The 25,682-nt window shown below is 38.4% G+C and overlaps 3 protein-coding genes across 3 annotated transcripts; all 3 read right to left on the bottom strand.

Moving 5' to 3' along the window:
* Positions 1-985: 985 nt before the first annotated feature.
* On the bottom strand, positions 986-5,177 carry fance (FA complementation group E). Its single transcript, XM_037774094.1, has 10 exons — positions 4,868-5,177; positions 3,157-3,730; positions 2,975-3,019; positions 2,837-2,893; positions 2,264-2,407; positions 2,065-2,188; positions 1,644-1,719; positions 1,457-1,523; positions 1,233-1,358; positions 986-1,136 (listed from the first exon to the last, which is right to left on the bottom strand). Exons 1-10 carry the CDS (start codon positions 5,065-5,067, stop codon positions 1,032-1,034), a joined length of 1,518 nt encoding a protein of 505 aa, XP_037630022.1. The 5' UTR covers positions 5,068-5,177; the 3' UTR covers positions 986-1,031.
* A 720-nt stretch (positions 5,178-5,897) lies between these two features.
* mkrn4 (makorin, ring finger protein, 4) lies at positions 5,898-11,760 on the bottom strand. Its single transcript, XM_037773940.1, has 8 exons — positions 11,605-11,760; positions 9,645-9,773; positions 8,196-8,443; positions 8,028-8,119; positions 7,674-7,927; positions 7,480-7,587; positions 6,696-6,795; positions 5,898-6,604 (listed from the first exon to the last, which is right to left on the bottom strand). The coding sequence occupies exons 1-8, from the start codon at positions 11,673-11,675 to the stop codon at positions 6,461-6,463; spliced, it is 1,146 nt and encodes a 381-aa protein (XP_037629868.1). The 5' UTR covers positions 11,676-11,760; the 3' UTR covers positions 5,898-6,460.
* Positions 11,761-13,101: 1,341 nt separating this feature from the next.
* On the bottom strand, positions 13,102-23,900 carry ppardb (peroxisome proliferator-activated receptor delta b). Its single transcript, XM_037772750.1, has 8 exons — positions 23,515-23,900; positions 19,290-19,658; positions 19,034-19,185; positions 18,773-18,911; positions 18,121-18,323; positions 17,014-17,220; positions 16,675-16,918; positions 13,102-15,172 (listed from the first exon to the last, which is right to left on the bottom strand). Exons 2-8 carry the CDS (start codon positions 19,597-19,599, stop codon positions 14,925-14,927), a joined length of 1,503 nt encoding a protein of 500 aa, XP_037628678.1. The 5' UTR covers positions 19,600-19,658; positions 23,515-23,900; the 3' UTR covers positions 13,102-14,924.
* Between the last annotated feature and the right edge of the window lie 1,782 nt (positions 23,901-25,682).

Raw genomic sequence — 25,682 nt, 5'->3', positions numbered from 1 at the left:
CTCATTATAAAAGTTGCTGCATATCATAGTATAGAAATAACATAAAATGTATAAATTGCACAACAAATAAAATGTTGGTAAATGAAAGAAGGATAAGAAAAAACAAAAACCTTCGGGGTCTGCTAATTTAAACTGTATAGTATATATAATCATAATAATATAATATATATAATCTAGTGTTTGCCAATTCATACAATTTGGGGTTTTTAAGTTTTCAATAGCAAGCTAGTCAAATACGTTTTAAATCAGTATCTTAAAAAGTATAAAAATAGGTAAGTCTTTTAAGCCATATCATTTCATGGATAGGCTATACTGTTTTGCTAAGATATTAATTAAGTTATGTATGTCTGCTGATAAATTAGGATTGTTAAAAGTGAGTAATATCAATATCAATCTTTGTTAGTATGATATCTTTTTACATTTTTTATAAAAGGTTCTTCATTAAATCAAACCAAAAAGTAGCATGAAAATAATCACACACATGGTCAATAGTTTTTCCTTTAAAATAACAAAAAGGTGCATTTGTTTACAGTTGGAAATAAATTACAGATATTGGCTTTAGAAGGGTTGTTCACACATCTATCTAAAATATTAAAATAATGACTTTGTATAATATTTAACTGGGTCGCTTATTCAATTTTTCTAATTCTCTTTTATAAATACATATTTGTTGTCTGAATAGTATTTTAGGACAATATATGTGCACTGTGCTCAACAAAATAAATTGTCAAAAAGGAGTTGATAATAATGATAAAAAAAACTTTAAAAAGAATAATATTTCCCTCTGAAATGTAGTGAAGTAAAAGTTTAAGGAACACTAAATGGAAGTATTCAGGTCAAGGACCTCAAAATTGTATTTAAGTACTTGAGTAAATATTTTCTGTAAGACCCGACTCAGACGGGAATTGTGATATCTTTTTGTGTCAAACTGGTGGAATGAGGTGCTTCATTTTCCAGTCAAAATATTGCCAAAAAGTGGACAAGATCTCATTCAAAAGGTTTTATTAACATGCATTAGATCAGATGGAGCTTCATGTGTGTGTGATTCTTTTCAAAGCAGCTTGGAGAGACTTTTTCAGGAAGGTTTCATTTAACATCAGGCAGCCGTGCAGGGAGTGTTTGTGTGCTGCCGTCACCTGGAAAAACAGATTGATACACATGCAGAAAGATTACAAATACTGTTTCCACTGTTCGGCCATTATGCATGACAGGATATAAATGTACAAACTTACATGGCTGTTATATTTGGTGAGGACTGTTAGCATCATTTTTGCAAACTTCACAGACTTTGTGAATTGAGGACTTTGGCTGATGAGCTGTTCGGTGAACTGTGTGAACACTTCTTCACTCAAGTCGGGCTGAAAAACAAAACAAAAAAGACAGGCAACTCGATAACAATGAATATTGTGACTAAGTGGCCTCCTTGCAGCATTTTCCCATGAATAATCAATCTAACCTTGGAGTCTAGCAAGCTGTGGATAATGGAGAGCACTGTCTCACTCCACGTTATTTTGAATGTCATTCTGAGGGGAGAAAAAAAAAGGTAAAAGACTGCATAAACAAATAACTAATAACCATAAGAGTCCGTTATTATGTTGTGATTCTTTGACTTGTTACAGCAGTAAATACATGTGTTATCTTACTGAAGCACCAGCAGTCTGTAATGGGAATCCAGGCAGCCCTCTATCAGTCTGTTCAGCAGCTCAGCCTGTGGATTCCCTGAAAACAAAGCAAAGTTCAAAATAGAGAATCAATTGATATTTGGGCCAAGAGTTGAAGAGAGAACAAGGTCATAATAACATCAAAGCATCTGTCCTGTTTCTATGTCCTTGAATCAGGACACTGAATCCTTGCCAGGTGCTCTGTAACTAACTGACTCTGAGCCCCCCCTGCAACAGGCAATGTTAAAGGGTAACTTTGGTATTTTTCAACCTATTTTCCCATGTTTTTTGTGTCATTAGTCACTTAAAGCCAAAAGGAAAATATGGTCCAGGTTGAAAAATACTGAAGTCACCTTTTAATAACTGATAACTGCACTCAGTCGTAGCTCAACCCTTTCCTCACCTATGTTCTTTTCCTCTAGAACTGGACCGATCAGAGCGTGGCACATCGGTCTGGGATAGCGGCTACACAGCGACGTCACTGCAGTGACTAGACATCTGGAGGCCGGTTCCGACAGGGACAGGACCTGCAGTAAAATCACATCCTGTCAGTACCAAACACATCGACACACTCTGCATCCTTTGCACATTCAGTGATGGACCTTCTTCAGCAGGAGGCTCTTGACGAGCGTTGCCGCCGTGCTGTAGCTGAAGTCAGGAGACGGAGCCAAAATACTGCTGCACAGTTTAGGCAGAGTCTGCTCCGGCAAGTCAGGCAAACTCAGCATGCTGCACAACACCTCCACCTGAACAGGATAGGTAGAGATGTGGGATTAGTCCTTTCACTGCCCATCAGCAAGCACATGTATAACATGAGTGGTTTAGTAAAGCTCCTCCTTGATGGTCAAAAGGGTATTTCTCGTGTTGAGTGTAGCTGTAAAGCACAACGAGCTAAACTAACCAGTGGTAACTACGGTGATAGTTAATAATCTGTCTGTTTGTCCACTTTATTTCTTATATTAGGGCTGCTATATATTCAGAGACATCTGTACAATGCAATACAATAGCTCTGAAACACCTACTACCTTTGTGAAACTTATGTTCGAGCCTGTATTTGTATTGCGTAGCAGTACAATAAAATTACCTTTAAATGTAGTGCAATTTACACTTAAAGAAGTATTAATACAGGGGTAAAACATGAACAAAAAGTCAGCTATAAAATTTTGAGGACGTACTTGGCCGGGGTCACAGTCGTTCAGCACTTTGAAAATCTCCGTTGAGCTCTGGTCCCACTGCAAAAAAACAATAATAATAATTATAGTGATAACAAATGTCACACGGTGGTGGCTAGAAGAAAGAAGACTTCTTTTTACCTCTGTCTGACTTTCCAGTAATTCTTTTATTTGAAGAACACAGACCTAAATAAACGCAAAAATAGACCATTATTTCAACTGTAACTGTAACCTGTGTGGTAAATATAATGGATGATACATTTCAGTGCAGACAGGACAGATAAAGCTGTTGAGTGTCTCTACCATAGAAGTATGTTCTCTACCTTTATGTGTTCAGGCAGGGCGTCACATGGACCGTCTAGTGCTGGCTGCACTTCTTCAGCTGGAGCATCACTTCCTACTCCTCCTGATATCTCTTCTTTTGCGCTCTGTTCTTCAGCATCGAGACATTCACCACCACAGACATCCATCTTTATCCGTTTACTCTGCTGTCCTGTTTCCTCGCCATCTGAGTCCAGAGTGACAAAGCTGCCCTTTCTTTTCCGTTGTGTCCCCAGCTCCGATGAACCAGATGCCCTCTGAGAATCAGATTCTACCGTTTGACCGCTGAAGCACTTGGCCCATCCTCCAGTCTCACCAGAACCAACCAAACGCTGTGACAGCTCCTTGAGTCTCTGGCTGCTTAGTGGTGTGTACAGAGGGCCCTCGTTGTTGGCCCCCAGGGTTCTTTCTATCTGTTTAACCAGAGCGGTAACCCAGGGGCTTGGATGAGGATCCTGGCCGAGGCATTTGAGAAGATGGAGGACAGCGGTCTGAGGAAGAACCGAGGGGACCAGGTAGATGAAGGAGAGCAGGTTTTGTTTGAATAATGTTGGGAACAGGCACACCAGGGGCTTACTAGAATAGGTGAGAGAAAAAATGGGTGTGAGGGTATGTGACATAAGATGGTAGATGTCTAGTTTTTCTGAGGTCTGGTGCTTAGCTAAAGATGATCATTTCATGGAATTACGCAGAAGTCAATGGGGTTATATGTTGAAGTAAAACACAATCCAGAAAAAAATATTAAATTGCGATTATTTTTTAATAATATTGCAATTGCGATATTAGAATACATCATTATTCTCATTTTCTTCGAAAAACATCAAAAATTATTATGGTGGGATTTTTGCAGGGATCTGTACCAAAGAAAGATGTTTTAAAGGTCCCATATTATAAAAGAGTGAGATTTTCATGTTTTTGTTATTATAAAGCAGGCTTAAATCCCATATAAATGCTGTGAAAGTATCAAAACGCTCAATCCACAGGGAAATACACCCGTACAGCTCGTATTCAGAAATTCTGCATTTGAAACAAGCTGTCAGGATTTCTGCCCATTCGTGATGTCACAAATATACAATATTTAGACCCTTGACATAATTTTAAACGTAAATATTCTAAATTTGTCCCAGTTTATTCCTGGTTGCAGTGTATGTGAATGTCATCAGCTGAAGTACATATGGACCCAAGCTGTTGCCTAGCAACGCAATTCTGTTGCAATTTCGACTCAATTCCATTGAAATGCGCTAAAACGGAGCGTTTCAGACAGAGGGTAAATACAGGCATATTCAGGCCGACAGTATGAGGAAAATAAAGTTGTTTTTTTTAACATTACAGCATGTAAACATGTTCTAGTAGAAACACAAAATACAAGTATGGACCTGAAAATGAACATAATATGGGACCTTTAAATGGTATGACAAGTTAAAATGTCTGCAGTGAGAAATAATGTATATAGTTATAATTCTAATATGGTTTAAAGAGTGAGTTTTCATAAATAAAAACTACTACTACTAACTGCACGTTCAAGAGGGCTACACTTGTCGCTTGTAAACCGTTTCTATAGCAACATAAATGTCCAGTTGCTAGGGTAACTTCTAGCAGAAAGAAACGTCACTACTGAAGAAAACAACCGTCGTCCTCTCTACTCTCCAGTGACTTACTAGTGCTAAATTAACGTTACATGTATTTGACGGAAACCTTAACGCGGTTACTTACACGGTTGGCGGCTTGTCTTCAGTGAGTGGACAGGTTATCTCGTCCTGGCACAGAGTTTCTATGAAGTTAGTGAGGGACATGTCGGGGTTGGCTCGCTGCTGCCGGTGGAAGACTCCCAGAGCTTTGTGAGCACCGGAGGGTCCACACAGGAGAGACTGGACCAGCAGCAGAGACTGGCCGTCAAACCGACTCACAAACATAACAACAAAACGCCTCGCCACTACCAACCGGACATATATACATCCATGCTACCAACCACCACCCCGCCGTTTTGTTGACATTTCTTCTTCGCGAGTGTAATTTCACAGAGTTTGTGCTCCACAGCTCCACCTAGTGCAGAGGTCAGGGGTCAGCAGCCTGCAGCTCCGAGGCCACATGAGGCTCTTCAGCTCCTCCCCAGTGGCTCCCTGTGGATTTATTAAAATATTAGTGGAAATGAATAACTGTTTTACATTTCCCTTTTTATTTATCATTGTTGTAGGTCTATGGTACGACCGAGTATTAGGGCCACATTGAGGAAAAACAAATAAATCTAAGATGTCGAGAAAAAAGTCAGACGTTTAGGAGAAAAAAGTCATAGTATTATGAGAATAAAGTCATAACATCAGTATATATATGTATAGTAGTAGTAACTTAAGTGTTATTTTCTTTTTTTCTCGTAAATTTATAACTTTATTCTCATATATTACGACTTTTTTCTCGTAAAGCTATGACTTTATTCTGTTAATATTAAGACTTTTTTTCACATAAAATCGTGACTTTAATCTCATATTACGACTTTATCGTAAAATTGTGACTTTATTCTCGAAATCTCTGATTTTTTTCCCCATCAATGTGGCCCCATACCTCACTGCAAATGTTTTGCGGCTCAAGACCGATTTTTTTTTTGTTGGCTAAAATGGCTCTTTTGAAAGTAAAGGTTGCCAACCCCTGACCTAGGGGTTACACTCAGAAGCAATAGGTTCTGGCCTCTAAAATTTAATCTTCTCTATTTATAACTGCAAAAATGTAAATCAAAGCACAATACACCTTTTCAGTGAGACAAAGTGTGAAGCAATGTTTTATTTTCTGTGTACAAGTACAACTTGTTTAAAAAGAAATAAAATCTTACATTTTATATTCTTGCCAAAAATAGGTAAAGGGTCTCATGACTATCACTTGAGGCAGTAGTGTATCATCAGTAGTGGACATTAGCAAGAAGGGGTAACAGCATACTTTTTATCTATAGATAATTAAAACTACCATCCACACAACACTTTAAAATATCAAAATGGTGCAAATTGCTACAAGAAGTCAGAATTGATTAATCAGGTTAAGGGAAAATTAACAATCTGCAACATGTTTGAAACACTATGGCCACAGGAGTGAAATAAATCCAAACTAGAAAACCACAGATTAGCCACAATATCATTCGACAGATCAAAGATGCATCACATCTGGGATGCTTACATCTAGAACAGGGGCAACAAACCATGTGCCGCAGAGTGTACACGCCCGCATTTCCAAGCACAGCCATGTGTTCTTCTGGGGACAATTTTAGAACAAGACCCCGTTCAGTGGTTTCAGGCACTGACAAAAAAGAATGAAAAAGGCTCAGAAACCGTACTCCTCAGATAGGTAAAAAGGAAAGCCAAAGTCGTCATCATCGTCACTGTCCTCATCGTCACCGAGAAGGGTCATGGCTATGAAAAGATTAAGCAGATCTACACCATCGTAGTCTTCATCTTCTGTATAATACTGTTGAGCAAGAAACAAATGTAAAGGGAAAATTAAATATTATCTCATGGTGGTGAGAGCTGGATAGCATATAAACAGGGATCATATTTACCGGAAATGACCCGTGACGTTCATGTTTGTCATGCCGATAAAGGCACTCCGTTTTGAAGGGGCAGCATCTGTATCGGGAATAGTAACTGCATCTCTTCTTACTAGAATCATGAGAGGAGACAGAACAAGAGGGTGGGGGTTCAGTTGTATGTGGTCATTTCTGAAAACAAATGTGAGGATTCAGCATTGGCTTGACATTTCAAGAAATTTGGCATTTAACTGAACATAATACTAAAAGGCAAAACTGCAAGGCTCACAGGTTTTTACAATTTCTTAAATTGCATCCCCATTTTGTATTCAAAACTAATGTAGCACCTTCAGTACCCATAACAGATACAGTTCTAGCTCGACAATAGATTTAAAAAACAATCCGTCGGGGTAAGTCTTACAGGCCCCTTGAAATGAGTCACATGTATCATTATCTCTATAAACCTGCAGTAGGCAGAATAGTTTTGGCATCATTGGGAAAAAAATTCTATAACAACCTTTCAGCATATTGTAATTCAAGTGTTCTGAGAGAAAACTAGACTTCTGCACCTCCTCATGGCTCTGTTTTCAGGCTTAAAAAAAAAAAAAACTACACACCCAGTGAGTACAAAACAAGGGTAGACCCCTTAAATTGCAAGCCATTTTTTTTTTTCTTAAACTGTGCCCTGGTAGGACAAAAATCATTCCAACTGCACTGGTGTGGACATTTCAAAGTTTCAGAGGTCATCAGTCATATCAGACCTCAAGCCCAGCTGTAGCGATCAGTGCTGCTATCAAAACTGAATCTCTCGGCATACCTGAATTTCTCTTTGAAGGCAGCAATTAAACGTTCCTTTGCTCGTCCTTCAACCCAGTGTTTGTTAGGCACATAGAAGGCGGACCTCACTCGACACTGTGGGCAGCTCCTGAGGAATAATCATTAAACACACTGATGTCAAGTCAAATCTTTTACATGCTTCTTCAGATGCAGTTAAATATTACTGAAACCTACTTTACCACATCCGGCCCGAGGTCTTTTGTTTTCCTCCAGGTCATGATGCATTGTAAACAGAAGGAGTGATTGCAGTTTGGCAAGATTCCAAAAACATGGTTTCTTGGATCCGTCTTTTCATACACCTTGTCCATGCAGATGCCACAGGTCACATTTTTACTTTGGAGGATGGCCTCTATTTCCTCAATATTCCCCCGGGTACTAGAGGCCGCAGCAGCTGCACCATCCTCTGTCGATTCATTGGAGGAAGTCTCCTGGACACAGAAACATTTGAGTCAGTACAAGCCCACTGGTTGCAACTTGGTTTGATTCACTGATATGCCCCATAGAAAGATCACACTTAATTAAGCAAACCTGCTCAGTTCTTCCATCACATGCACACGCTTGAGCAACTTCTGAGCTCTGGACCGAATTCCAAGAAGCAGTGTGAGGAGTGCGAGTGTAATCTGTAAAGAAACAGCAAGTGAAGTATGGAGAAAATGCTAACAGAAGTCAGTGTCAACCATGAAAAACATCCGATACCTTGTGATTGTTCCTCAGCAATATCTGCTGCCAGGCGCCCGGTGTTGTGTTGAGGATTTGAGACATTAACCAATTGTGATCTGTTGCATTGCTGCCTGGATGTCACCTCGGCCCGCAGAAGAGCCGGTTCTGACCCTCTTCTGTCAGGTGGAGCATAGGCAAAACTGGAGGAGGAAACTGTAGGCATTGATCCTCTTCTACCTTCAACAGCTGCATCAGCTTCAGGTGGTTGAAGGACATGGAGATACCTAGTGGTGAAACATATTGAAGAGCTAAGGTAAACTGTGTGCATGACACATCTTCTCTCTTTCATATTATTTCATTTAGTTACATAAGGGTCATTCTATAATTGAGAGTACATTTCACATGGACAAAAAAAATAATAAGGTAATGCGTTTTCTCAAAAAAAACAAAATCAGTGGTTTAAGTTCAAACATTCCTTCAGTGTAATATATCCACTATTGCAAAGCTTAAACATTAACTATTTTTTGATATTTTAAGAAAAAGCATATTTTCTCATTGATCCCAGTAGGGTCACTTCAACTATGTTACTCATGTGTTGCCCCTATTCTGGGTAACTTAGTTGACAACTCTAGAGCTGACCCGAATGCTTCGAAGCATTGACCGTTGCCATGGTATTTGACCTCAAAATCAGTATTTGAATGCTTCAGTTTATATACAAGTATATTATAATAATAATAATAATAATAATAATGTATAAATCCCAAAATAGGCCATGAAATAATCCCATAACATTATTCATATTCAACATTCATTATTATTAGTTATTCTCAGACAGATATCGCTGTTTGTTGTGTGTAGGGCACTGAAACAGTGGAAATGGAGACAGACAGACAGAAGAACATGTCAGCTTGCTGTGCCACGCCACGAAGCAAAACTTTGAATATTACTCACGGAAGCTTTGAAGCCCAAAAAACGGTATTCGGAACATCCCTACAAGTAACACATTTGACAATTTCTCTATTTTTGCCCATAATGTCAATGGTAAGCCTAGCATGGCTTACAACATGTAATTTTCTTCATCAGGTTAACCTTACATTTCAACATATACAGTATTTGAATTAAAATAATAAAAGAATTGTAAACCATAACAATGTACCCAACATAGTTGACAGTCAATTAATATACTCCATGACAATGCATTATTACAGATAAATGAGGACAGTCACCAGAATGTATTCAAAATGGCCACCATTGAGAGAGGAAATGACATCCTGTGATGCTGGACCTTTAATACATCCATGTGCTGGACACATGATTTGGGGACAAACCATTTTTTAGATCTTATAATATGCTTTCCCTTAATCTGTAAAACATTATATTCATGAAAAGAATAGTTAGAAACCAATATCACCAATGGACATGAAATGTACCCCCAATTAGAAAATGACTCCTATAACAGAGGGAGGTGGGGATAAACAGGCTTACCTGCAGCGTTCACCATACCAGCATCCACCTTTCTGAAAGTACCTGCATATTTGGGATGGCGGTATAACTGGCCATTCATGTCGATAATTACACCTTGAACCAAACCTGCAAGAGCCATTTATGAAACGCCTGTAATGAAAAGGGAGGGGAGTGAATTTCTACCACGTAGTGTCAGAAGCAGCAACAAAGGAGGACGGTCTGCAGGACAGATAATGCACACAGTGCACTTTCATAGACTAAGCTAATGGAGTTACCCTGCACTATACTCATTTTTAACAGTCTCTTCTGCACTATATTCACTTTTTTTAATAGTCGTGTATCACAGCTGTTACCCTGCAATATATTCAATTTTATTCATCTCCTTGTATTTTTTATATCTGGTATATTTTTTTGTACTACCAACTTTTTTACTGCCTTTTTACTAACATGTTTTTGCACTATGGAACTATGATGCTGGAAACTTGAATTTCCCTCGGGATCAATAAAGTTACTATCTGTCTATTTTGATTTCAAAATACTCCTGCTGGTTTACAAAGCACTAAACGGTTTAGGGCCAAAATACATTTCTGATCTTCTGCTATGTTCTGAACCATCCAGACCTCTCAGGTCATCTGGATCAGGTCTGCTTAGTGTCCCCAGAGTCAGATCTAAACATGCAGAAGCAGCGTTCAGTTTGTATGCACCAAATATCTGGAACAAGCTCCCAGAAACCTGCAGGACCAACTCCAACTCTGAGTTCTTTAAAATCAAAGCTTAACTTCCCTGTTTGCTGCTGCCTTTGATTAAACCAGATAATGATCTTATACTGCACTACAGCTTTTACTCTTGTGTTATATTCTATTTACCTTCTATTTTTAGCTTGTTTTTATTTTCTAATCTTTAATGTTTTTATGACTGTTTGAATTATGTCGCAATGTTCTTTTGCACTTTGTCGAAATGTTCTTGAATGTTTATGTAAAGCACTTTGAATTGCCCTGTTGCTGAAATTTGCTATACAAATAAAGCTGCCTTGCCTTGCCTGAGCAATACCAAAACTTTAGAAGTAGCTGCAAAAGTTACCCAAGACCCACATAAACAATAGGATGTAACGTTTATGTTAACCTAAACTAATGGGGAAAACCCCTATAATAGGACCATCACGGTTTTGTGGAAGTAGCAATGACTTTTGGGAAGCTAAAGACAGAAGTGGTAACAGGACCGTGTGAAAAACAATCAGCAACAGCAGAGAAAGTTAGCATCTTTGGTTAACCGTTAACTTACAATCAACGCAGCTAAAGCTGACGCTAACTTGTGGTCCTACGAAAATAAACATTGTACGTTGTATACAAATGCCGTGGAAAAAAGCTGTCAACAATAACCCATCTTCTTAAAGTAACTAGCTGTAGAGGTTATCTGCTAACGTAAAGCGTTACCACACTGACGTGAATGTGTTTACGTGCTGTCGTAAAATCAAGAGTTCAATCTGCTGCGAAAAGTTAGTCACTAATTAACTTAGTAATTATGCTAAGGATGTCCAACATGTTTTATGTAATGATAGCAGAGTTAGAGTAGACTAAAATGTTTTCTTTAATGGCAGTTGAGTTTCACGTTAAAGTGATAACTAACGTTAAAACAGAAAGCAGAGGGCGTTGCGTCGTTGCCACAGTGACTGATTAACAAGTTTCGGTTAACCGTTAACGCTTAATTTACTTAATCCTTTATTGAAACACACACACAGACACGTTTATTGACATCTCCCCACTTTAACACTCTCAAACATCCACTAAAAAAGTTAATTTGTCCTGTTTTATTTACAATAAAACTACTTTTTTCACTCTTCTTTCGCAGTAACTTCCGCTTTCGAACTCAGCACAACAACAACAGAGAGCAGCACTAACGGACAGCTTAGCAACGCTTACCGATACTTCCCACACTATTTACTCACTTTAATGGCTTTATTACAATACAACCGACTGCTTACCTACAGATACTTCCACTACGGGCCGAGTCCATCCTCCGTGTGTTTTGAGCATGCCGCCAAACACCCTCCATCTCTCTCTCTAAATAGTAGTCAGCCGTTTCCTTTTACCAATCAACGTAGCAACGGACCAATAGAAACCTGACGTTGACGTGATGACGTCACGGATTCCAAATTCCCCATTAATCCCTTCTATTTGTCTCTTCCATGAAAAAAAACAATAACATTGACAAAACAAAGAATTTACTTTCTCCACCGCCTCAGGTCTTTTGGGACGAGTAAACAAATTCTTCTTTTGTTTTTGCACTTCTGTGATTATGAGTGTTCTACAGTATTATTGTTATACTACATGGTACAAAGAGTCTGTCCACTACTTTAAAGTCAAAACTGCTCCACCAAATGAAAATCAGCTCAAAGATTGTAGGTCAACCCCTTGAGAAACTCTATGAATCAGCCTATCATAATAACATCTTAAGGCTGGCTAACGCCATCGTCTCTGACCCCAACCATGTTTTGAACAGTGAATATCAATTGTTACCATCAAATCGGAGATACAGGGTTCCACAATTTAATAAGGTTAGACTGAAGAAGCACTCTTTTTTACACCAGTCAATCCTAAAACTAAATATGGAGCCTAATCCCAGATCAAATGTACGTTGAAGGGCCCTGAATATCGTCTTCTGTGATTGTAATGTTTAAATGTATGTATCCTTGTTTCTTGTCTTTGTCCTTTCTGTGATGTTGCAAATGGAGCTGCTGTGATGCAAAATAAATTTCAGACCTGTCTGACAATAAAGTATTATCGTATTATCGTATCGTATCGTATTTAGTGATGGGAATTCCGGCTCTTTTTAGTGAGCCAGATCATTTGGCTCAGCTCACCAATAAGAGCCGGCTCTTTCGGCTCCCAAACAGCTCTTCGTTTTACCACTTCTGCCTTTTATAGTTCAGCCAAATTTAGCGCTGTTTTGATCTATGATTGGAACGTTAGCAGATATATCGCTTAAATTATTCAATATAATTATAATAAACCTTATAATTTGACATAATTTGACTTGCTGCTTCGTTTCCGACTGTCACTCATCTTGTCTGCTATTCGCGCACCACACTCCTCTCTCTTTCACTCCTACTCTCCCTCCTGCTCTATACCTGTAGACTGTCAGCGTGCCGCGCACCCCTGCTCCTCCCCGCCGCCCCTCCCTGCTTGATGGTATGATCCTTGTCTGTCATCACCTGATTGGTCGCACGGACGTCATTAACACAACATTCAGTCAGTCAGTGCATGGAGTGCCCGTGGTGCGGAGAAAATTGTCCTATCAATCTGCCTTGAATTACTTAAGAAAAACAAAAAAAAAAAGACTCTCGGACGGGAGCCGGCTCTTATCGTTCACTTACAAGAGCCGGCTAAAAGAGCAAACTCGTTCGCAACCGACACATCACTACTCCCATTATGGTAATTTTATCACTTATAATAAAAAAAAAACATCAGCGTTAATATTTCTAATAAAGTTTATAAGTGAGATGTAACTAAACTAGATCTGCAGATTACATGTGACTATATAAGGACGAAATTATTTCAAGTTTTAACATGTTTTTTTTTTTGTGAACAAATAATGTCAATCCATCAGTTAAGACAGGCATAGAGGTAGCTTACATCAATTTTTTGGTGTACTTTTATCGTTTTATCTATCCATCCACACCCTTTGCTATGTTGGCACACCCACACACATCAGCCAATAATATCAAATTTGCAATAGCAGGAATTAAGGCAAATAAAATGTCAGAGATGAGATGAGACAGTGGAATAATGTCACAGATCATACATTAGAGGTAGATAGGGATCAAGACAGATTAAGAGCACAAGAGGAGATTGCTGAAGGTGGACTGTGTGCACCAGTGTTGACATACTGAAGTCCATTCAGAGCAAGTACAGTGGAAAAAAAAAAGGAGTCCTACAGAGTTTGAGGGGAAGAAAAACAGTTGGAAACGTATGGATCCTGGCTACAGTATTGTAAGGCTGTTACACTTTGTGGCTCTCCTAACAAAACAAATCAGACTGTACACACAAAAAGGGTGGTAATCTAGGACTGTGGTTATATCTTGTGTGAATACAGAAACAACTCATGATACCAGATCCCCAATAATGACATTGTGGTTCAGTATGCTGGTTTTAGGTTAAATCCTGCGATGGCGTGAAATCCAAATTCCTCATAAAGGAAACGTTTTGTTGGTATGATATATTTGGTACAACCTAAACTAAATAGGCAGGCATGTAATATGAAAGAACACATATACTTAATACATAAAACAAGATGATGATTCATGTTTTACCCTTACAAATATGATCAACAATTACAAATAATTAGTAACATAATTACAGAGAATAAACTAAGAATGCTAAATTCATGATCATTTGCATGTCCAAAAAAAACAAAAAACAAAAAAAAACATGCGGTCCCTTGTACTTCAATGGGTAATGTGTTTATAGTGTCAGTTTAGAGACAAAAATCTGTGCAGCATAGTCCATTAGTTACCACTTGGGTAGATGGCTTTAAGACAAAACCTGTTTAACTTGGATCTCCACATTTATTGAAAAATGGTATTGCACAGACAGCTGCTTTGAAAGAGCTCTACACTGCTGGAGCCAGCCCAGTTTGTGTTCTATTAACCAAATGGCAAAGTAGCTTTCATTGATGATGATGATGATGATGATGATGATGTAAACAAAAAACAACTTGTGCATCTTCAGCTCTACCAAAAGTCTGAGAACAATCACTCTACCAAAGACATTTGGCATCATAAGAGACTCTTGCACAGTAGAAACTTTTCGACTCTTTTCTATTTCAACTATGCCATTGGTGTAAGAACATGAAATGCTTTCCCTTCACAGACAAACAGAGCTTAGGTGAGTGAGTGAGGAGAAGCTTTCTCTAGACGCTGATCTGGGGTCAGCTTTGCTATTTGAATGTAACAGGAGCAGCCTCGGTGAGAAAACAAATCATTCTCTCTGTTAAGTGACCGTTGTGGGAAACTAGGACTCGCAGCAAATGATTCCAGATGCTCATCACTCACACATACACACACACACACACACACACACACACACACACACACACACACACATACACACACATTACTGTGCTGAGGGTAATGCTGACATTGAGAAGACTTTGCTGATTGTGTTAGCCCTACCACGTGACTTTGCCTCATGTCCAAATCCATGCCCGTACGTGGAACAGTGCTTGTACTGAATGCAGTGTAGTATCATGAATGTAAATTCAGTCTGTAACAGTATTGCTAAAAGCAGTCCGTGCTGGAGAATACTAATACATGTCTTTGTAGATCTCTTGTAGTAGAGGGTGGAGCGAGGTCTCCGCCTCAGTCTTTTTGATCTTTTGGACAAGCTGAACGTTCTCGGTAACTAGCTGACGCAGGTCGGCCATCTTCTGCAGCAGCTTGGGGAAGAGGTAGGCTGAGTCAGAGTGGTTTGCTTGTAGGTGGAGGTCCAGGGCCTGGAGGATGTTGTCCTGACTCTGCTCCACCTGTTTCACGTTCATTAGCCCGGGGCGATCTGGGAGAACAAGAAGGGACGCCTTATGAGGAGTCACAATTTCAAACATACAGGGTTTCTGCAAGGTTCACCAAATTAAATTTAAGATTTTTTAAAGACATTTTGAATGACACATATAGGGCTTTTCCATCGACACTTTTGGCCACGCCGAGTAAAACCACGTCGCACTGATTTGTGTTTCCGTTACCAGTTTTAGCGCACCGAGTTATGCTGAGCCCTCCCCGGGATGGAATAATTGATTGAATTAATGGACTTCTCCGGAGTTGGGCCAAGGTGCGCCTGACCCGCCTCCAAACGGGTTGCAGTGACGTCTCACCGGCCGTGCCCAACCCGTGACGACACCCCTTCTCTCCCTCAAATAAGAGTGTGTTGTGAGACTCAACTCATGACTGTGCAGGAGACCTGAGAGATGTTTTTAAAAGTCTGTCTTCCTCTCTCAGTATTTTTGTAGCTTCAAACTGAATCTGTGTGGGTTCAAGTTTAGTTTCTCTCCTGCATCCCTGTTGGAAATTTCAGATATCTGCTTTATTTAAGTGTTTCGCTTTTTAAGCTATAAGAGTCCTGATTTTGCTGCACCATAATAGCTTTTAACTAACAAAATAAAGGGCAGATTTTATTGTGAAGAATTTATAGGAAATTAAATGCTCATCTCTGAATTAGCAATGCCTTATCTACAAGTCTACTAGTACTGCAGAGAGGAAGAGAACAAGCTGCAAAAATAACGGGGGACTTTTATCGCGGAGAATATAGGAAAGGAAATGTGTTTCCACCGTTTTCAAGCTGCTCCTCTGACCACTAGACACACACCTTCAAGCGGGTAGCCCTGTTGTAATGGAGATGCAAATCCCTGCTGTGCTGAGTCGAACCAAGTCGAGCAAAGCCAGCACGGATGTATGGAAAAACCCTAATAGAATGCAGTTTAACAACTGTTTTACAATCATACAGATCATAGTATGAAAGTATGATGGAAAACCAGCAGGGACAATATGGCCTAGAATTACTTATAATTATATTTTTGTCCAGTAGCAGCAGTTTATAACAATACTTTTTAATGACAGCATTAATTTAATTAATGCAACCTGGACCCATCATGAACAGCATAAAATGGATGGATGGATTAACCAATTCAAAATATAAAAATAAAAAAATAATTAAGTTAAGTTGATGTCTTTGACTTTAAAATTGATATTGGTTGAGTCAAACAACTTCCTAGTAGTGACTGTGTTTGCTATAGGTCTGATGGTCCTGACTGAAACTCCACAACACACCCTCCTGCACGCACAATCCCACTTTTAGTTCACTTGTGTCTCCCAACAGCCTGCAATCGGATACTAAACATTTTCTGACCATTATTGAGAAAATATTTAAGACTTTTATAAATAAAATTAAAGATCTTTTTAGACCTTCTATGGATGTTTTTTGAGGAAACTATTACATACTTTTAAAAATATTTTTCCAGACTTTTAAGTCATAATAAAAAGCAAATATGATCATCGTCTCACCTCCACAGAGAATAATGGCAGCAACAAACAGGGCCAGGTCGCTGTCATCCAGCTCCAGAGCATTAAACTTGACAGCAAACTCAAACTTGGGCTCCATGATCTCACTGAAGGGTTTTCTTAAGCTGCGCAGGAACTCCCTGGTCACAAAGCCTTTACCATTGGCCACCAACAGTCCGTCTTTGTTCATGAGCGACGGCAGCATGGCAAAAATAGCCTCGTGCACACCGTACTTCAGCAAAGTCACCTGCAGAGACCACACAGTCGATTGTACATTAGTGCTTAGAATAAACAGCCACATACAGTTAATCTTACTTTGAAGCACAGTAGGCGGCGACTCACCTGGTCATTAAGGTAGAGGTCCACAAACCCTGGAATGCTCTTTGCAAACTCGGTGAGCTCTCGCACAGTCTCCACTGTGGTGCATTGGCAGCGGTAGAACACATGGACCCCAATCTCCTTGGTCAGGGGTGCACCTGGAACTAACTGGCTCCATACCAAACCACTCTCTGCCTTCCAGAGCGTGTCCATATCATAGATCACAAACGGCTAAAAGGAGGACAAAATACTTGAATAAATTATTTCTCATAAATGGTATTGAGGATTGGCATAAAACACAAGAGTGGATTGTATATTAACAGCTACTTTGTGGTTATTGTAAATAATTTCAGACAAGGCTTTAAACCAGAAAAAGTTAGACTGATTAAAACAATATAGTACATATAAAAAGTAGGGCTGTCAATCGATTAGAATATTTAATCATGATTAAATCTTATGATTGTCCATAGTTAATCGCAATTAATTGCAAACTTTTTATCAGTTAAAAATGTACCTTAAAAGGAGATTTATCAAGTATTTAATACTCTTATCAACATGGGAGTGGGAAAATATGCTGCTTTATGCAAATGTATGTATATAATTATTATTGGAAATCAATTATCAACACAAAACAATGACAAATATTGTCCAGAAACCCTCACAGATACTGCATTTAGCATTAAAAAAAGCATGCTCAAATCATAACATGGCAAACTCAAGCCCATCAGCTGTCAGTGTGTCAGTGTGCTGACCTGACTATGACCTGACCCAAACTGCATGTGATTATCATAGTTGGCATGTCTGTAAAGGAGAGACTCGTGGGTACCCATAGAACCCATTTTCATTCACATATCTTGAGGTCAGAGGTCAAGGGAGCCCTTTGAAAATGGCCAAATTGATACATGGTTTGTATCAATGGATTTCATAAGTTTCATATGATACCAGTATCTTCCCTCTAGCTTTAAAATTGAGCCCGCTACAACCTGCAAAACATCGTTTGCGTTAAAGAAATTAGTGCCGTTAAAACAAATTTGCGTTAACACGTTAACTTTGACAGCCCTAATAACAATTTATCCATATATTTATACATCTGTTAAAGCAGGACTGAACTGTGCTATGACTAAAATGTACCGATGTGCTGCTGGTTTTGCCCGACAGGATGCTGCGGGCCCTCTTCTTGGTCATAACGAGGTTCTTCTGGTAGGCTGCGTTGACTTGTTTGGCCAAGGTCTTCAGGTCTGAGCCACCTGGTTTGCTGAGGTTCACTTCCTCTGCAAGCAGGCCTGCCACCAGCTTCTTCCTCTCCGCCTCAGGCATACGTCCATATCGGATCGCTGAGCAAACACAGACACATGCTGGTCTTATTTTGAGTGAATATTTCAGGAGTAAATCACTTTGTCTGTACCATGGTTGGGTTCTGATACCTGGTTTTGTTTTCGGAACAGGTTCCTAGTTCACAAAACACTTTTGTAGATAAAATAAAAATCATAGAATCTTGGACTGGATCTAACGAGTGCACAAAAGACATGCTGGAGCTTGAAGGTCACTTTCCCTTCCAAACAGACAAAACAATAAGATTCCACAGGAGATTAGAAAATAATTGAAATGAATGAGCAGCTTTCTTACTGACTTTAGATTAAATCAAATTCTTCTAAAGTAAACCCTTCTCCGTGAATTACATTTCCATTCAAGTCTTGGATTTGTAAAAATAATTAGCTTAAATATTTTTAAACAACATGGCCTAATTTATGGAGTTTATTTGATAAAATATGTTGCCTCTCACCATCATGGGACATTCCCAAAGACAGGCACTTCTGGAAGCGACAATATTGGCACTTGTTACGATTCTTCTTCTGAATCTTGCAGGAACGCTCGCAGCGATCATATTCCAGTTTCATCCTCACAGTTCTCCGGAAAAAGCCCTGAGTGAGAAACAACGCAACCGGTTCAGCAACTCACATCTGACAGCAAAAAACTGCTGGTATTGAGATTTGTAATCTTGCTTAGCTATTCTGCTGTGATGCACACAGACACACTGTATTACCTTGCAACCCTCACAGGCATGCACGCCATAGTGAAAGCCAGAGGCCTTGTCCCCGCAGACCTTACACTCCACGCTGATTCCAGCCCCTGTGCTGTCTTCTTGGCCAAGACGCAGCTGTTCTGACAGCGAGGGCGACGAGGTATGGGACAGGTCTGCATAAAAAAATGCATGAATATTAATACTCCGTCATTTAACTATGTCATGCACCATTTCCAATGACTTTACGGTAAGCAACATTTTGAAATAAAGCTCTTACCTGTGTAGCTGGATGCTGCACTGCTGTTCTTCTTGCTGTGATTGTTTTCCTCTTCGTCCTTGTCCAGACTCTCTTTTTTCTTCTGGTCCCCTTTCAGGACTTTAGAGGGAGGAACTACCTCCTCTTTGTCCTCCTCATCCTCACTTCCCTGAGCCTTTAACTCTTGCAGGTCTGTCTGTTCCGACACACTCGTCCCCCCACAGCTGTCTGACTCTCCCTCGGGTGGCGTCCACCTGACATCAGCCGCGTCCCGGGGGGATTTGGGCTTGCAGTGGCCGTTCACCCTGTCGCGCTGCTCTGTACCTTCCATGGTTGCTGTTTAAGCTGACTCAGCGGCTCCCCTCCTGTCACGTTGCCATCATAGTTCCACTGTTGAAGAGTAGAATACTTTGTTTTAAATAAGCAATATTAAAATGAATAATTCATACATAACATGGATTACATACAGAGCAAGGATGACCACCACATCACTGTTACCTGGCCTCAAAAGTCCACATATCATCTACCTTGCTATTAGATCCAGCATGTGAGTGGTTAACAGTCCAACTCCAGTGACCACTTGCTAGCCAAGTTGAGCTATAAGCTTGTCATAACAAGTTGCAGAGCCAAAATGCTCCCCTAAATGTCCGCACACTGGTAGAAATGCGTATATAGTGTGGCTATTTAGCTTGAGGTTAGCGTATCACTAGTAACTGATATTCGATCATTTACTAATCTTTGACAGTGTGTTTATTTAGGTGTTCTATCCCGAGTCAGTCCATTACTACTGGTTGCGTTTGAGCTGCCAGGGAATGTCCTTGATAGTAATAGGCTTATGACATGATATACACACGCTGTGTAGGCATGCCTGGATTAACCACTAGGCAAGTGGAACAGACAAGCAGGGGCCTCAGACCAGTAAGAGTCCTAAACGCTTCAATTTCAAATGAAGATAAAAGTGCAACAGCTTAATGGGGGTGGGTGATAAGCATAAAATCCTCTATCGTGGTATATATATAATCTAATATATAAATGATATAGGGCTGCAACTAAAGATTATTTTCATGGTCGATTAATATGTTGATTATTTTCTCGATTAATCGATTCGTTGTTTGTTCCATAAAATGACACAAAATGTTGAAAAATGGAGATCAGTGTTTCCCAAAGCCCAAGAGGACGTCCTCAAATGTTTTGTTTCGTCCACAACTCAAATATGTTCAGTTTACTGTCATAGAGGAGTAAAAACAAAACCGAAAATATTCACATTTAAGAAGCTGGAATCAGGGAATACATACATACATACACGTCAGCACTAAACTCTCTTTTTGCTGTTGCTATCTAGATGTTATGCTTGTCTGCAATGTCGTTTTATATGTATAACTGTCAATGCTGTTTCTACTGCTTTTAACAACTGTGCGTCCTTTTTCAACATTTTAACTGCATGTCCTGTTTTATGGTTTTGTTCTGATTTATTTTAGGGAGATTATAAAACTGCATGCCCTGTTTTTGTTCTGATGTACTTTAGGATTCCTTCTGTAACTCCTTGACCAGGGACAACAGGTGAAAAATTGCCTTTTAATTATTAATTTGCACTGTACCTTCCATACTTGCCAACCCTCGCCAGACTCCCGTTTTTCATTGCCCTCTCCCGATTTCCTCCCGAGGTCACAATTCTCCCACATTTCTCCTGATTTATGGCAAGTTTTTACACCGTTTTCTTTCCTTTTCATTATCTAACATGTTTCTGGCACTGTACAGCGTGTATAAGCCATAAGCCCTACTGTTTCCAGCCGGATGGCAATAGAGCTACACCAAATGTTTTTTCCTGGCAGAGGAGAGCTGCTTGCGACACCGCCACCACGCAGTTTGAGCTGTGCTCGCCGCACATCACAGCAAAGCTGGCATGGCATGGCGCAAGCCATTGGAAATAACGGGTTTCAGACATGGATGTATTGTATAAAGAAAACTCGATACAGCGATGTAGGTGGGCTCCCGTTCATTCCTATGAGAGTTGCTCAGTGGCGCATGAAGCCAAAACGGCTCGACTACCGAGTGATAAAGTACCCGGATCATCCGACGATCCTCCGCATCCATTGGGCCCATAGAGCAGGCGCAGTAGCGTTTCCTTTAACCCCGCCTCCAAGCCCTCGGTCCAGCCTGGTCGGGGTTTCATTCGCATGAACGGAGGAAGAGAAATAACTCTGGATTCGGCTATAAGAGCATTTTGCAACTTTTAGGACCTGATTTAAATAAGGGCTATTCAAGCGTTCATACTTGGTAGTTGATTTACCTAGAAAAAAAATATCCGCTGAGTTACAGGCGTCTCTTTCCCAATGTAAGTCTATGGGAAAAAGTATTTTTGGGCCCAGTGGCATCATGTGACGGACACGGAAGTTGTAGTACCACTGTTTGGCCACTATGAAAATTTGCACCAAACCTGGCGCACGTCCTGAGGGCTTGCTAACGACACAGTGGCGCGGTTTGCGGTGCGCTCGCGGCACATCACAGCAAGGCCGTTGTGGCGCAATGCAAACTTTTGGAAATGTGTTTCAGAGAGCAATGTTGCCATTGTCGCATTGTGTCGGAGCCTTCAGTGAGTGAGAGACGGAGAGTACTTACTACAAGCAGGGGCAAAAATGACTGAATGAAAATTGATGAATATTAGTTTATACCAGACATTCACACAAGTTCACGCCAAGGGGGCAAATTATTCAGTTTTCTTTGAGAGACTTGAAAAGTAAAATTAAAAGTAGGCCTATTTAACAAAAAATGCTGTTGCAGTTTACTTGTTATTTTCATTCATTAAAGGTCACCAGAATGCAGGAAACAAACTCTCTGAAACTATCTTTTTTTCTCCTCAGACCCCCCCCACTTTGCTTTTAAAATCCTCCCTATTTTTTTTAGATCTCAAGGTTGGCAAGTCCCTTCTCAAATAAACTAAACTAAAAACAAAAATCCATGAACATAGAGGGCCCACGACTCAAAGAGTCCACAGCTTTTGGCCTGACATTAATGTGTCGTAAAAACATTTCAGTCTGTTCTTCACTATCTTATAAACCTTTGTCTCTATTGGAGCTGGGAGACATCTGTATTATTGTTTGCCTCAGTTCCATGGAAGGGTGCACACAGTGTACTTGGGTGCTTTGAGGGGACAGGGTGCATGCACTATGTACACACTGAGCAGTGTTGATCGCTGGTGCAGGGTGGTAGGGGAGAGGAGAGGAGCTTTTGGGGGGTGGAGGTTAAATATTTGCCCCGCGGCCCCCTAGTGGATTAATCCATCCATGTACGTAGTATGTATATCCACAGCGTCTACTTATTAAAATGTTTTCTGATTTAATATTGTCCTTACATGATGGCCCCAAAGTCTGTTCCTGTTACTAGTTTTAATTGTGATTTGGTTTTAGAAAATTAAATAATTATACATCATTATAATATATTGTAATGATGAATTATTATAATAAATACAAAAATATATAAAATTATTATAAGAATTTAAATAATAATATTAAATACATAATATTTTTTAATAATAATAATTAGCCCTTTGAGGCAAATTTGTGATTTGGTTTTAAAATATTTAAATAATATTTGTTATAATAATTATACATTATTATAATATGTTGTAATTATAAATGATTATAATAAAAAAAAAAGATTATAATAAATAATAATATTAAATACATAATTTTAAATAATCATTTTATAATAATTAACCAAACACATGTCAGCTTGGGACTGTTTAGACATGTCCAGCAGACAATATAAAATTCTTATAAGAATTTAAATAATAATATTAAATACATCATATTTTTTAATATAAATAATAATAGTTTGCCCTTTGAGGCAAATTTGTTATTTGGTTTTAAAATATTTTAACATCTTATAATAATACACCTCAGCATGGGACTGTTGAGACTTGTCCAGCAGAGACAACCTGTCACACTAGTTCTGGGAAATATATCTGCCAACATTACTGTGAATGACAGCACTGAAACTGGATATGAGGAATGGAAAGTTAAAAACATACACAGCTACAGTCAAACTTTTATAACTTTAAGTGAAAACAACATAATAAAAGAGTAGCCTGTCAGTTGACCGTCGAAGAGAGTCGAATAGCTAACTTAGCTTAGCTTAACTTAGCTCGCTAGTTAGCTACTAACCTTGACTACTACTAGCCGTTAGCGTGGCTTGACCCACATTCACCGTTTGAGAGCCTTTAAATCAACATTAGTTAAAGACTTACCTCTCCACAATACTGCTGCTGGTTCACGAGATGTGTACGGCACTAGAAGCCGCCAACAAGGCTGAAATAACAGCGTTAAAGCAGAGTCCCGTCCAGGATCGATCGGCTGTTGACAAGTTGGTTGAAGTGAGCAGTTAGCAGTTAGCTCAGTTAGCAGCAGGAGCTAACGTCAGACTGCTAACAGTAACTTAGTCAGGCAGGCCTTCATGGAGCTGACACACTGCTGAGCTCAACAGAGGACAGAGGAAACAGTTTGGACACTTTTGTTCGCATGTAGATAAACGGAGAGAAGTATATAATCCCTCCCCGAGTCTCTCCTTGTTGTTCCTAGCTTTGCTTTGCTTTGCTTCACTCCCTCCTCTCCTCCTCCTCCTCCTCCTCCTCCTTCATCGTCACATGCCAGGACAACACACACTCATCTAACACACACACCAGACCAGACCAGGCTGAATCCAACATCCAACATCCAATAAACAGCTTTCTGGTCTGGGGGAGTCAAAGTCTCTGTTATAAATGTGCACTGTTGTTTCTGTAATCTGGGTTTTTATTTTGGATCTGCACTGACATTAAAAAGCGTTGATCAAATCTGCAGAAATAATCCTTTTCTAGCCCTTTGAGGCACATTTGTGATTTGGTTTTAGAATATTTTAATTTTAGATAATCATTTAATTATAATTATACATAATTATATATTATATTATTATTATTATTATTATTACTACTATTATATATTGTAATTATAAATCATTATAATAAATACAAATATATACAATTATTATAATATTTAATACATAATATGTTTTAATAATAATAATTGACTTCACTAGATAGAGTTGGATTGCATGGCTAAACACATTTTTCCTGCCAAATTTTACATACCAACCAGGCAAACCATGGAACCACTAAAAAGAGTTGATCAAATCTGCAGAAATAAACCTTTTCTAGCCCTTTGAGGCACATTTGTGATTTGGTTTTAGAATATTTTAATTTTAGATAATCATTTAATTATAATTATACATAATTATATATTATATTATTATTATTATTATTATTACTACTATTATATATTGTAATTATAAATCATTATAATAAATACAAATATATAAAATTATTATAATATTTAATACATAATATGTTTTAATAATAATAATTGACTTCACTAGATAGAGTTGGATTGCATGGCAAAACACATTTTTCCTGCCAAATTTTACATACCAACCAGGCAAACCATGGAACCACTAAAAAGAGTTGATCAAATCTGCAGAAATAAACCTTTTCTAGCCCTTTGAGGCACATTTGTGATTTGGTTTTAGAATATTTTAATTTTAGATAATCATTTAATTATAATTATACATAATTATATATTATATTATTATTATTATTATTATTACTACTATTATATATTGTAATTATAAATCATTATAATAAATACAAATATATAAAATTATTATAATATTTAATACATAATATGTTTTAATAATAATAATTGACTTCACTAGATAGAGTTGGATTGCATGGCAAAACACATTTTTCCTGCCAAATTTTACATACCAACCAGGCAAACCATGGAACCACTAAAAAGAGTTGATCAAATCTGCAGAAATAAACCTTTTCTAGCCCTTTGAGGCAAATTTGTGATTTGGAATAATTTTATAATACATTTAAATAATAATAATACAATTACACATTATTATAATATATTGTAATATAAATTATTATAATAAATAAAAAAACATATATTATAATAATAAATAAAAAACATAAAATTATTATAATCATTTAAATAATGATATTAAATACATAATATTTTTGAATAATAATAATAATGATAATAATAATAATAATAATAATAATTTACTTCACTAGATAGAGTTGGATTGCATGGCAAAACACATTTTTCCTGCCAAATTTTACATACCAACCAGGCAAACCATGAAAGTGCCCGGACCCCTATAGTGCCCCTCAAGAGCCTCTGATTCACTGTGCAGCATAATATACATATATTAAATAAGCCTTTCTAGCCCTTTTTAAAATATTTTAATTTTAAGAATAATTTTATAATAAATAATTTAAATCATAATTATATTATTATAATTATACATTATTATAATACTTTTTTTTATAATAATTTAAATAATAGTTTTAAATAAATAATATGTTTTAATAAT

This window comes from Sebastes umbrosus, chromosome 6, assembly GCF_015220745.1.
Source record: "Sebastes umbrosus isolate fSebUmb1 chromosome 6, fSebUmb1.pri, whole genome shotgun sequence".
In the NCBI taxonomy this organism is placed as follows: Eukaryota; Metazoa; Chordata; class Actinopteri; order Perciformes; family Sebastidae; genus Sebastes; species Sebastes umbrosus.
This window is presented reverse-complemented; position numbering and strand designations above follow the sequence as displayed.

What these genes read in the sequence shown, in the direction of transcription:
- ppardb (XM_037772750.1), bottom strand. Translation starts at nt 19,599, where the DNA reads ATGGAAGGTACAGAGCAGCGCGACAGGGTGAACGGCCACTGCAAGCCC. An exon ending in ATGCCTGTGAGGGTTGCAAG is followed by an intron (nt 18,912 to 19,033) that starts GTAATACAGTGT and finishes TTTCTCACTCAG; the next exon opens with GGCTTTTTCCGGAGAACTGT. An exon ending in ACCTCTACCTTAATGACCAG is followed by an intron (nt 16,919 to 17,013) that starts GTGAGTCGCCGC and finishes TGGTCTCTGCAG; the next exon opens with GTGACTTTGCTGAAGTACGG.
- mkrn4 (XM_037773940.1), bottom strand. Translation starts at nt 11,675, where the DNA reads ATGGAGGGTGTTTGGCGGCATGCTCAAAACACACGGAGGATGGACTCG. An exon ending in CGTAGTGGAAGTATCTGTAG is followed by an intron (nt 9,774 to 11,604) that starts GTAAGCAGTCGG and finishes TTTTCATTACAG; the next exon opens with GCGTTTCATAAATGGCTCTT. An exon ending in TGCTGAGGAACAATCACAAG is followed by an intron (nt 8,120 to 8,195) that starts GTATCGGATGTT and finishes GTTTCTTTACAG; the next exon opens with ATTACACTCGCACTCCTCAC.
- fance (XM_037774094.1), bottom strand. Translation starts at nt 5,067, where the DNA reads ATGTTTGTGAGTCGGTTTGACGGCCAGTCTCTGCTGCTGGTCCAGTCT. An exon ending in TACTGGAAAGTCAGACAGAG is followed by an intron (nt 2,894 to 2,974) that starts GTAAAAAGAAGT and finishes GTTTTTTTGCAG; the next exon opens with TGGGACCAGAGCTCAACGGA. An exon ending in AGAGCCTCCTGCTGAAGAAG is followed by an intron (nt 2,189 to 2,263) that starts GTCCATCACTGA and finishes ATTTTACTGCAG; the next exon opens with GTCCTGTCCCTGTCGGAACC.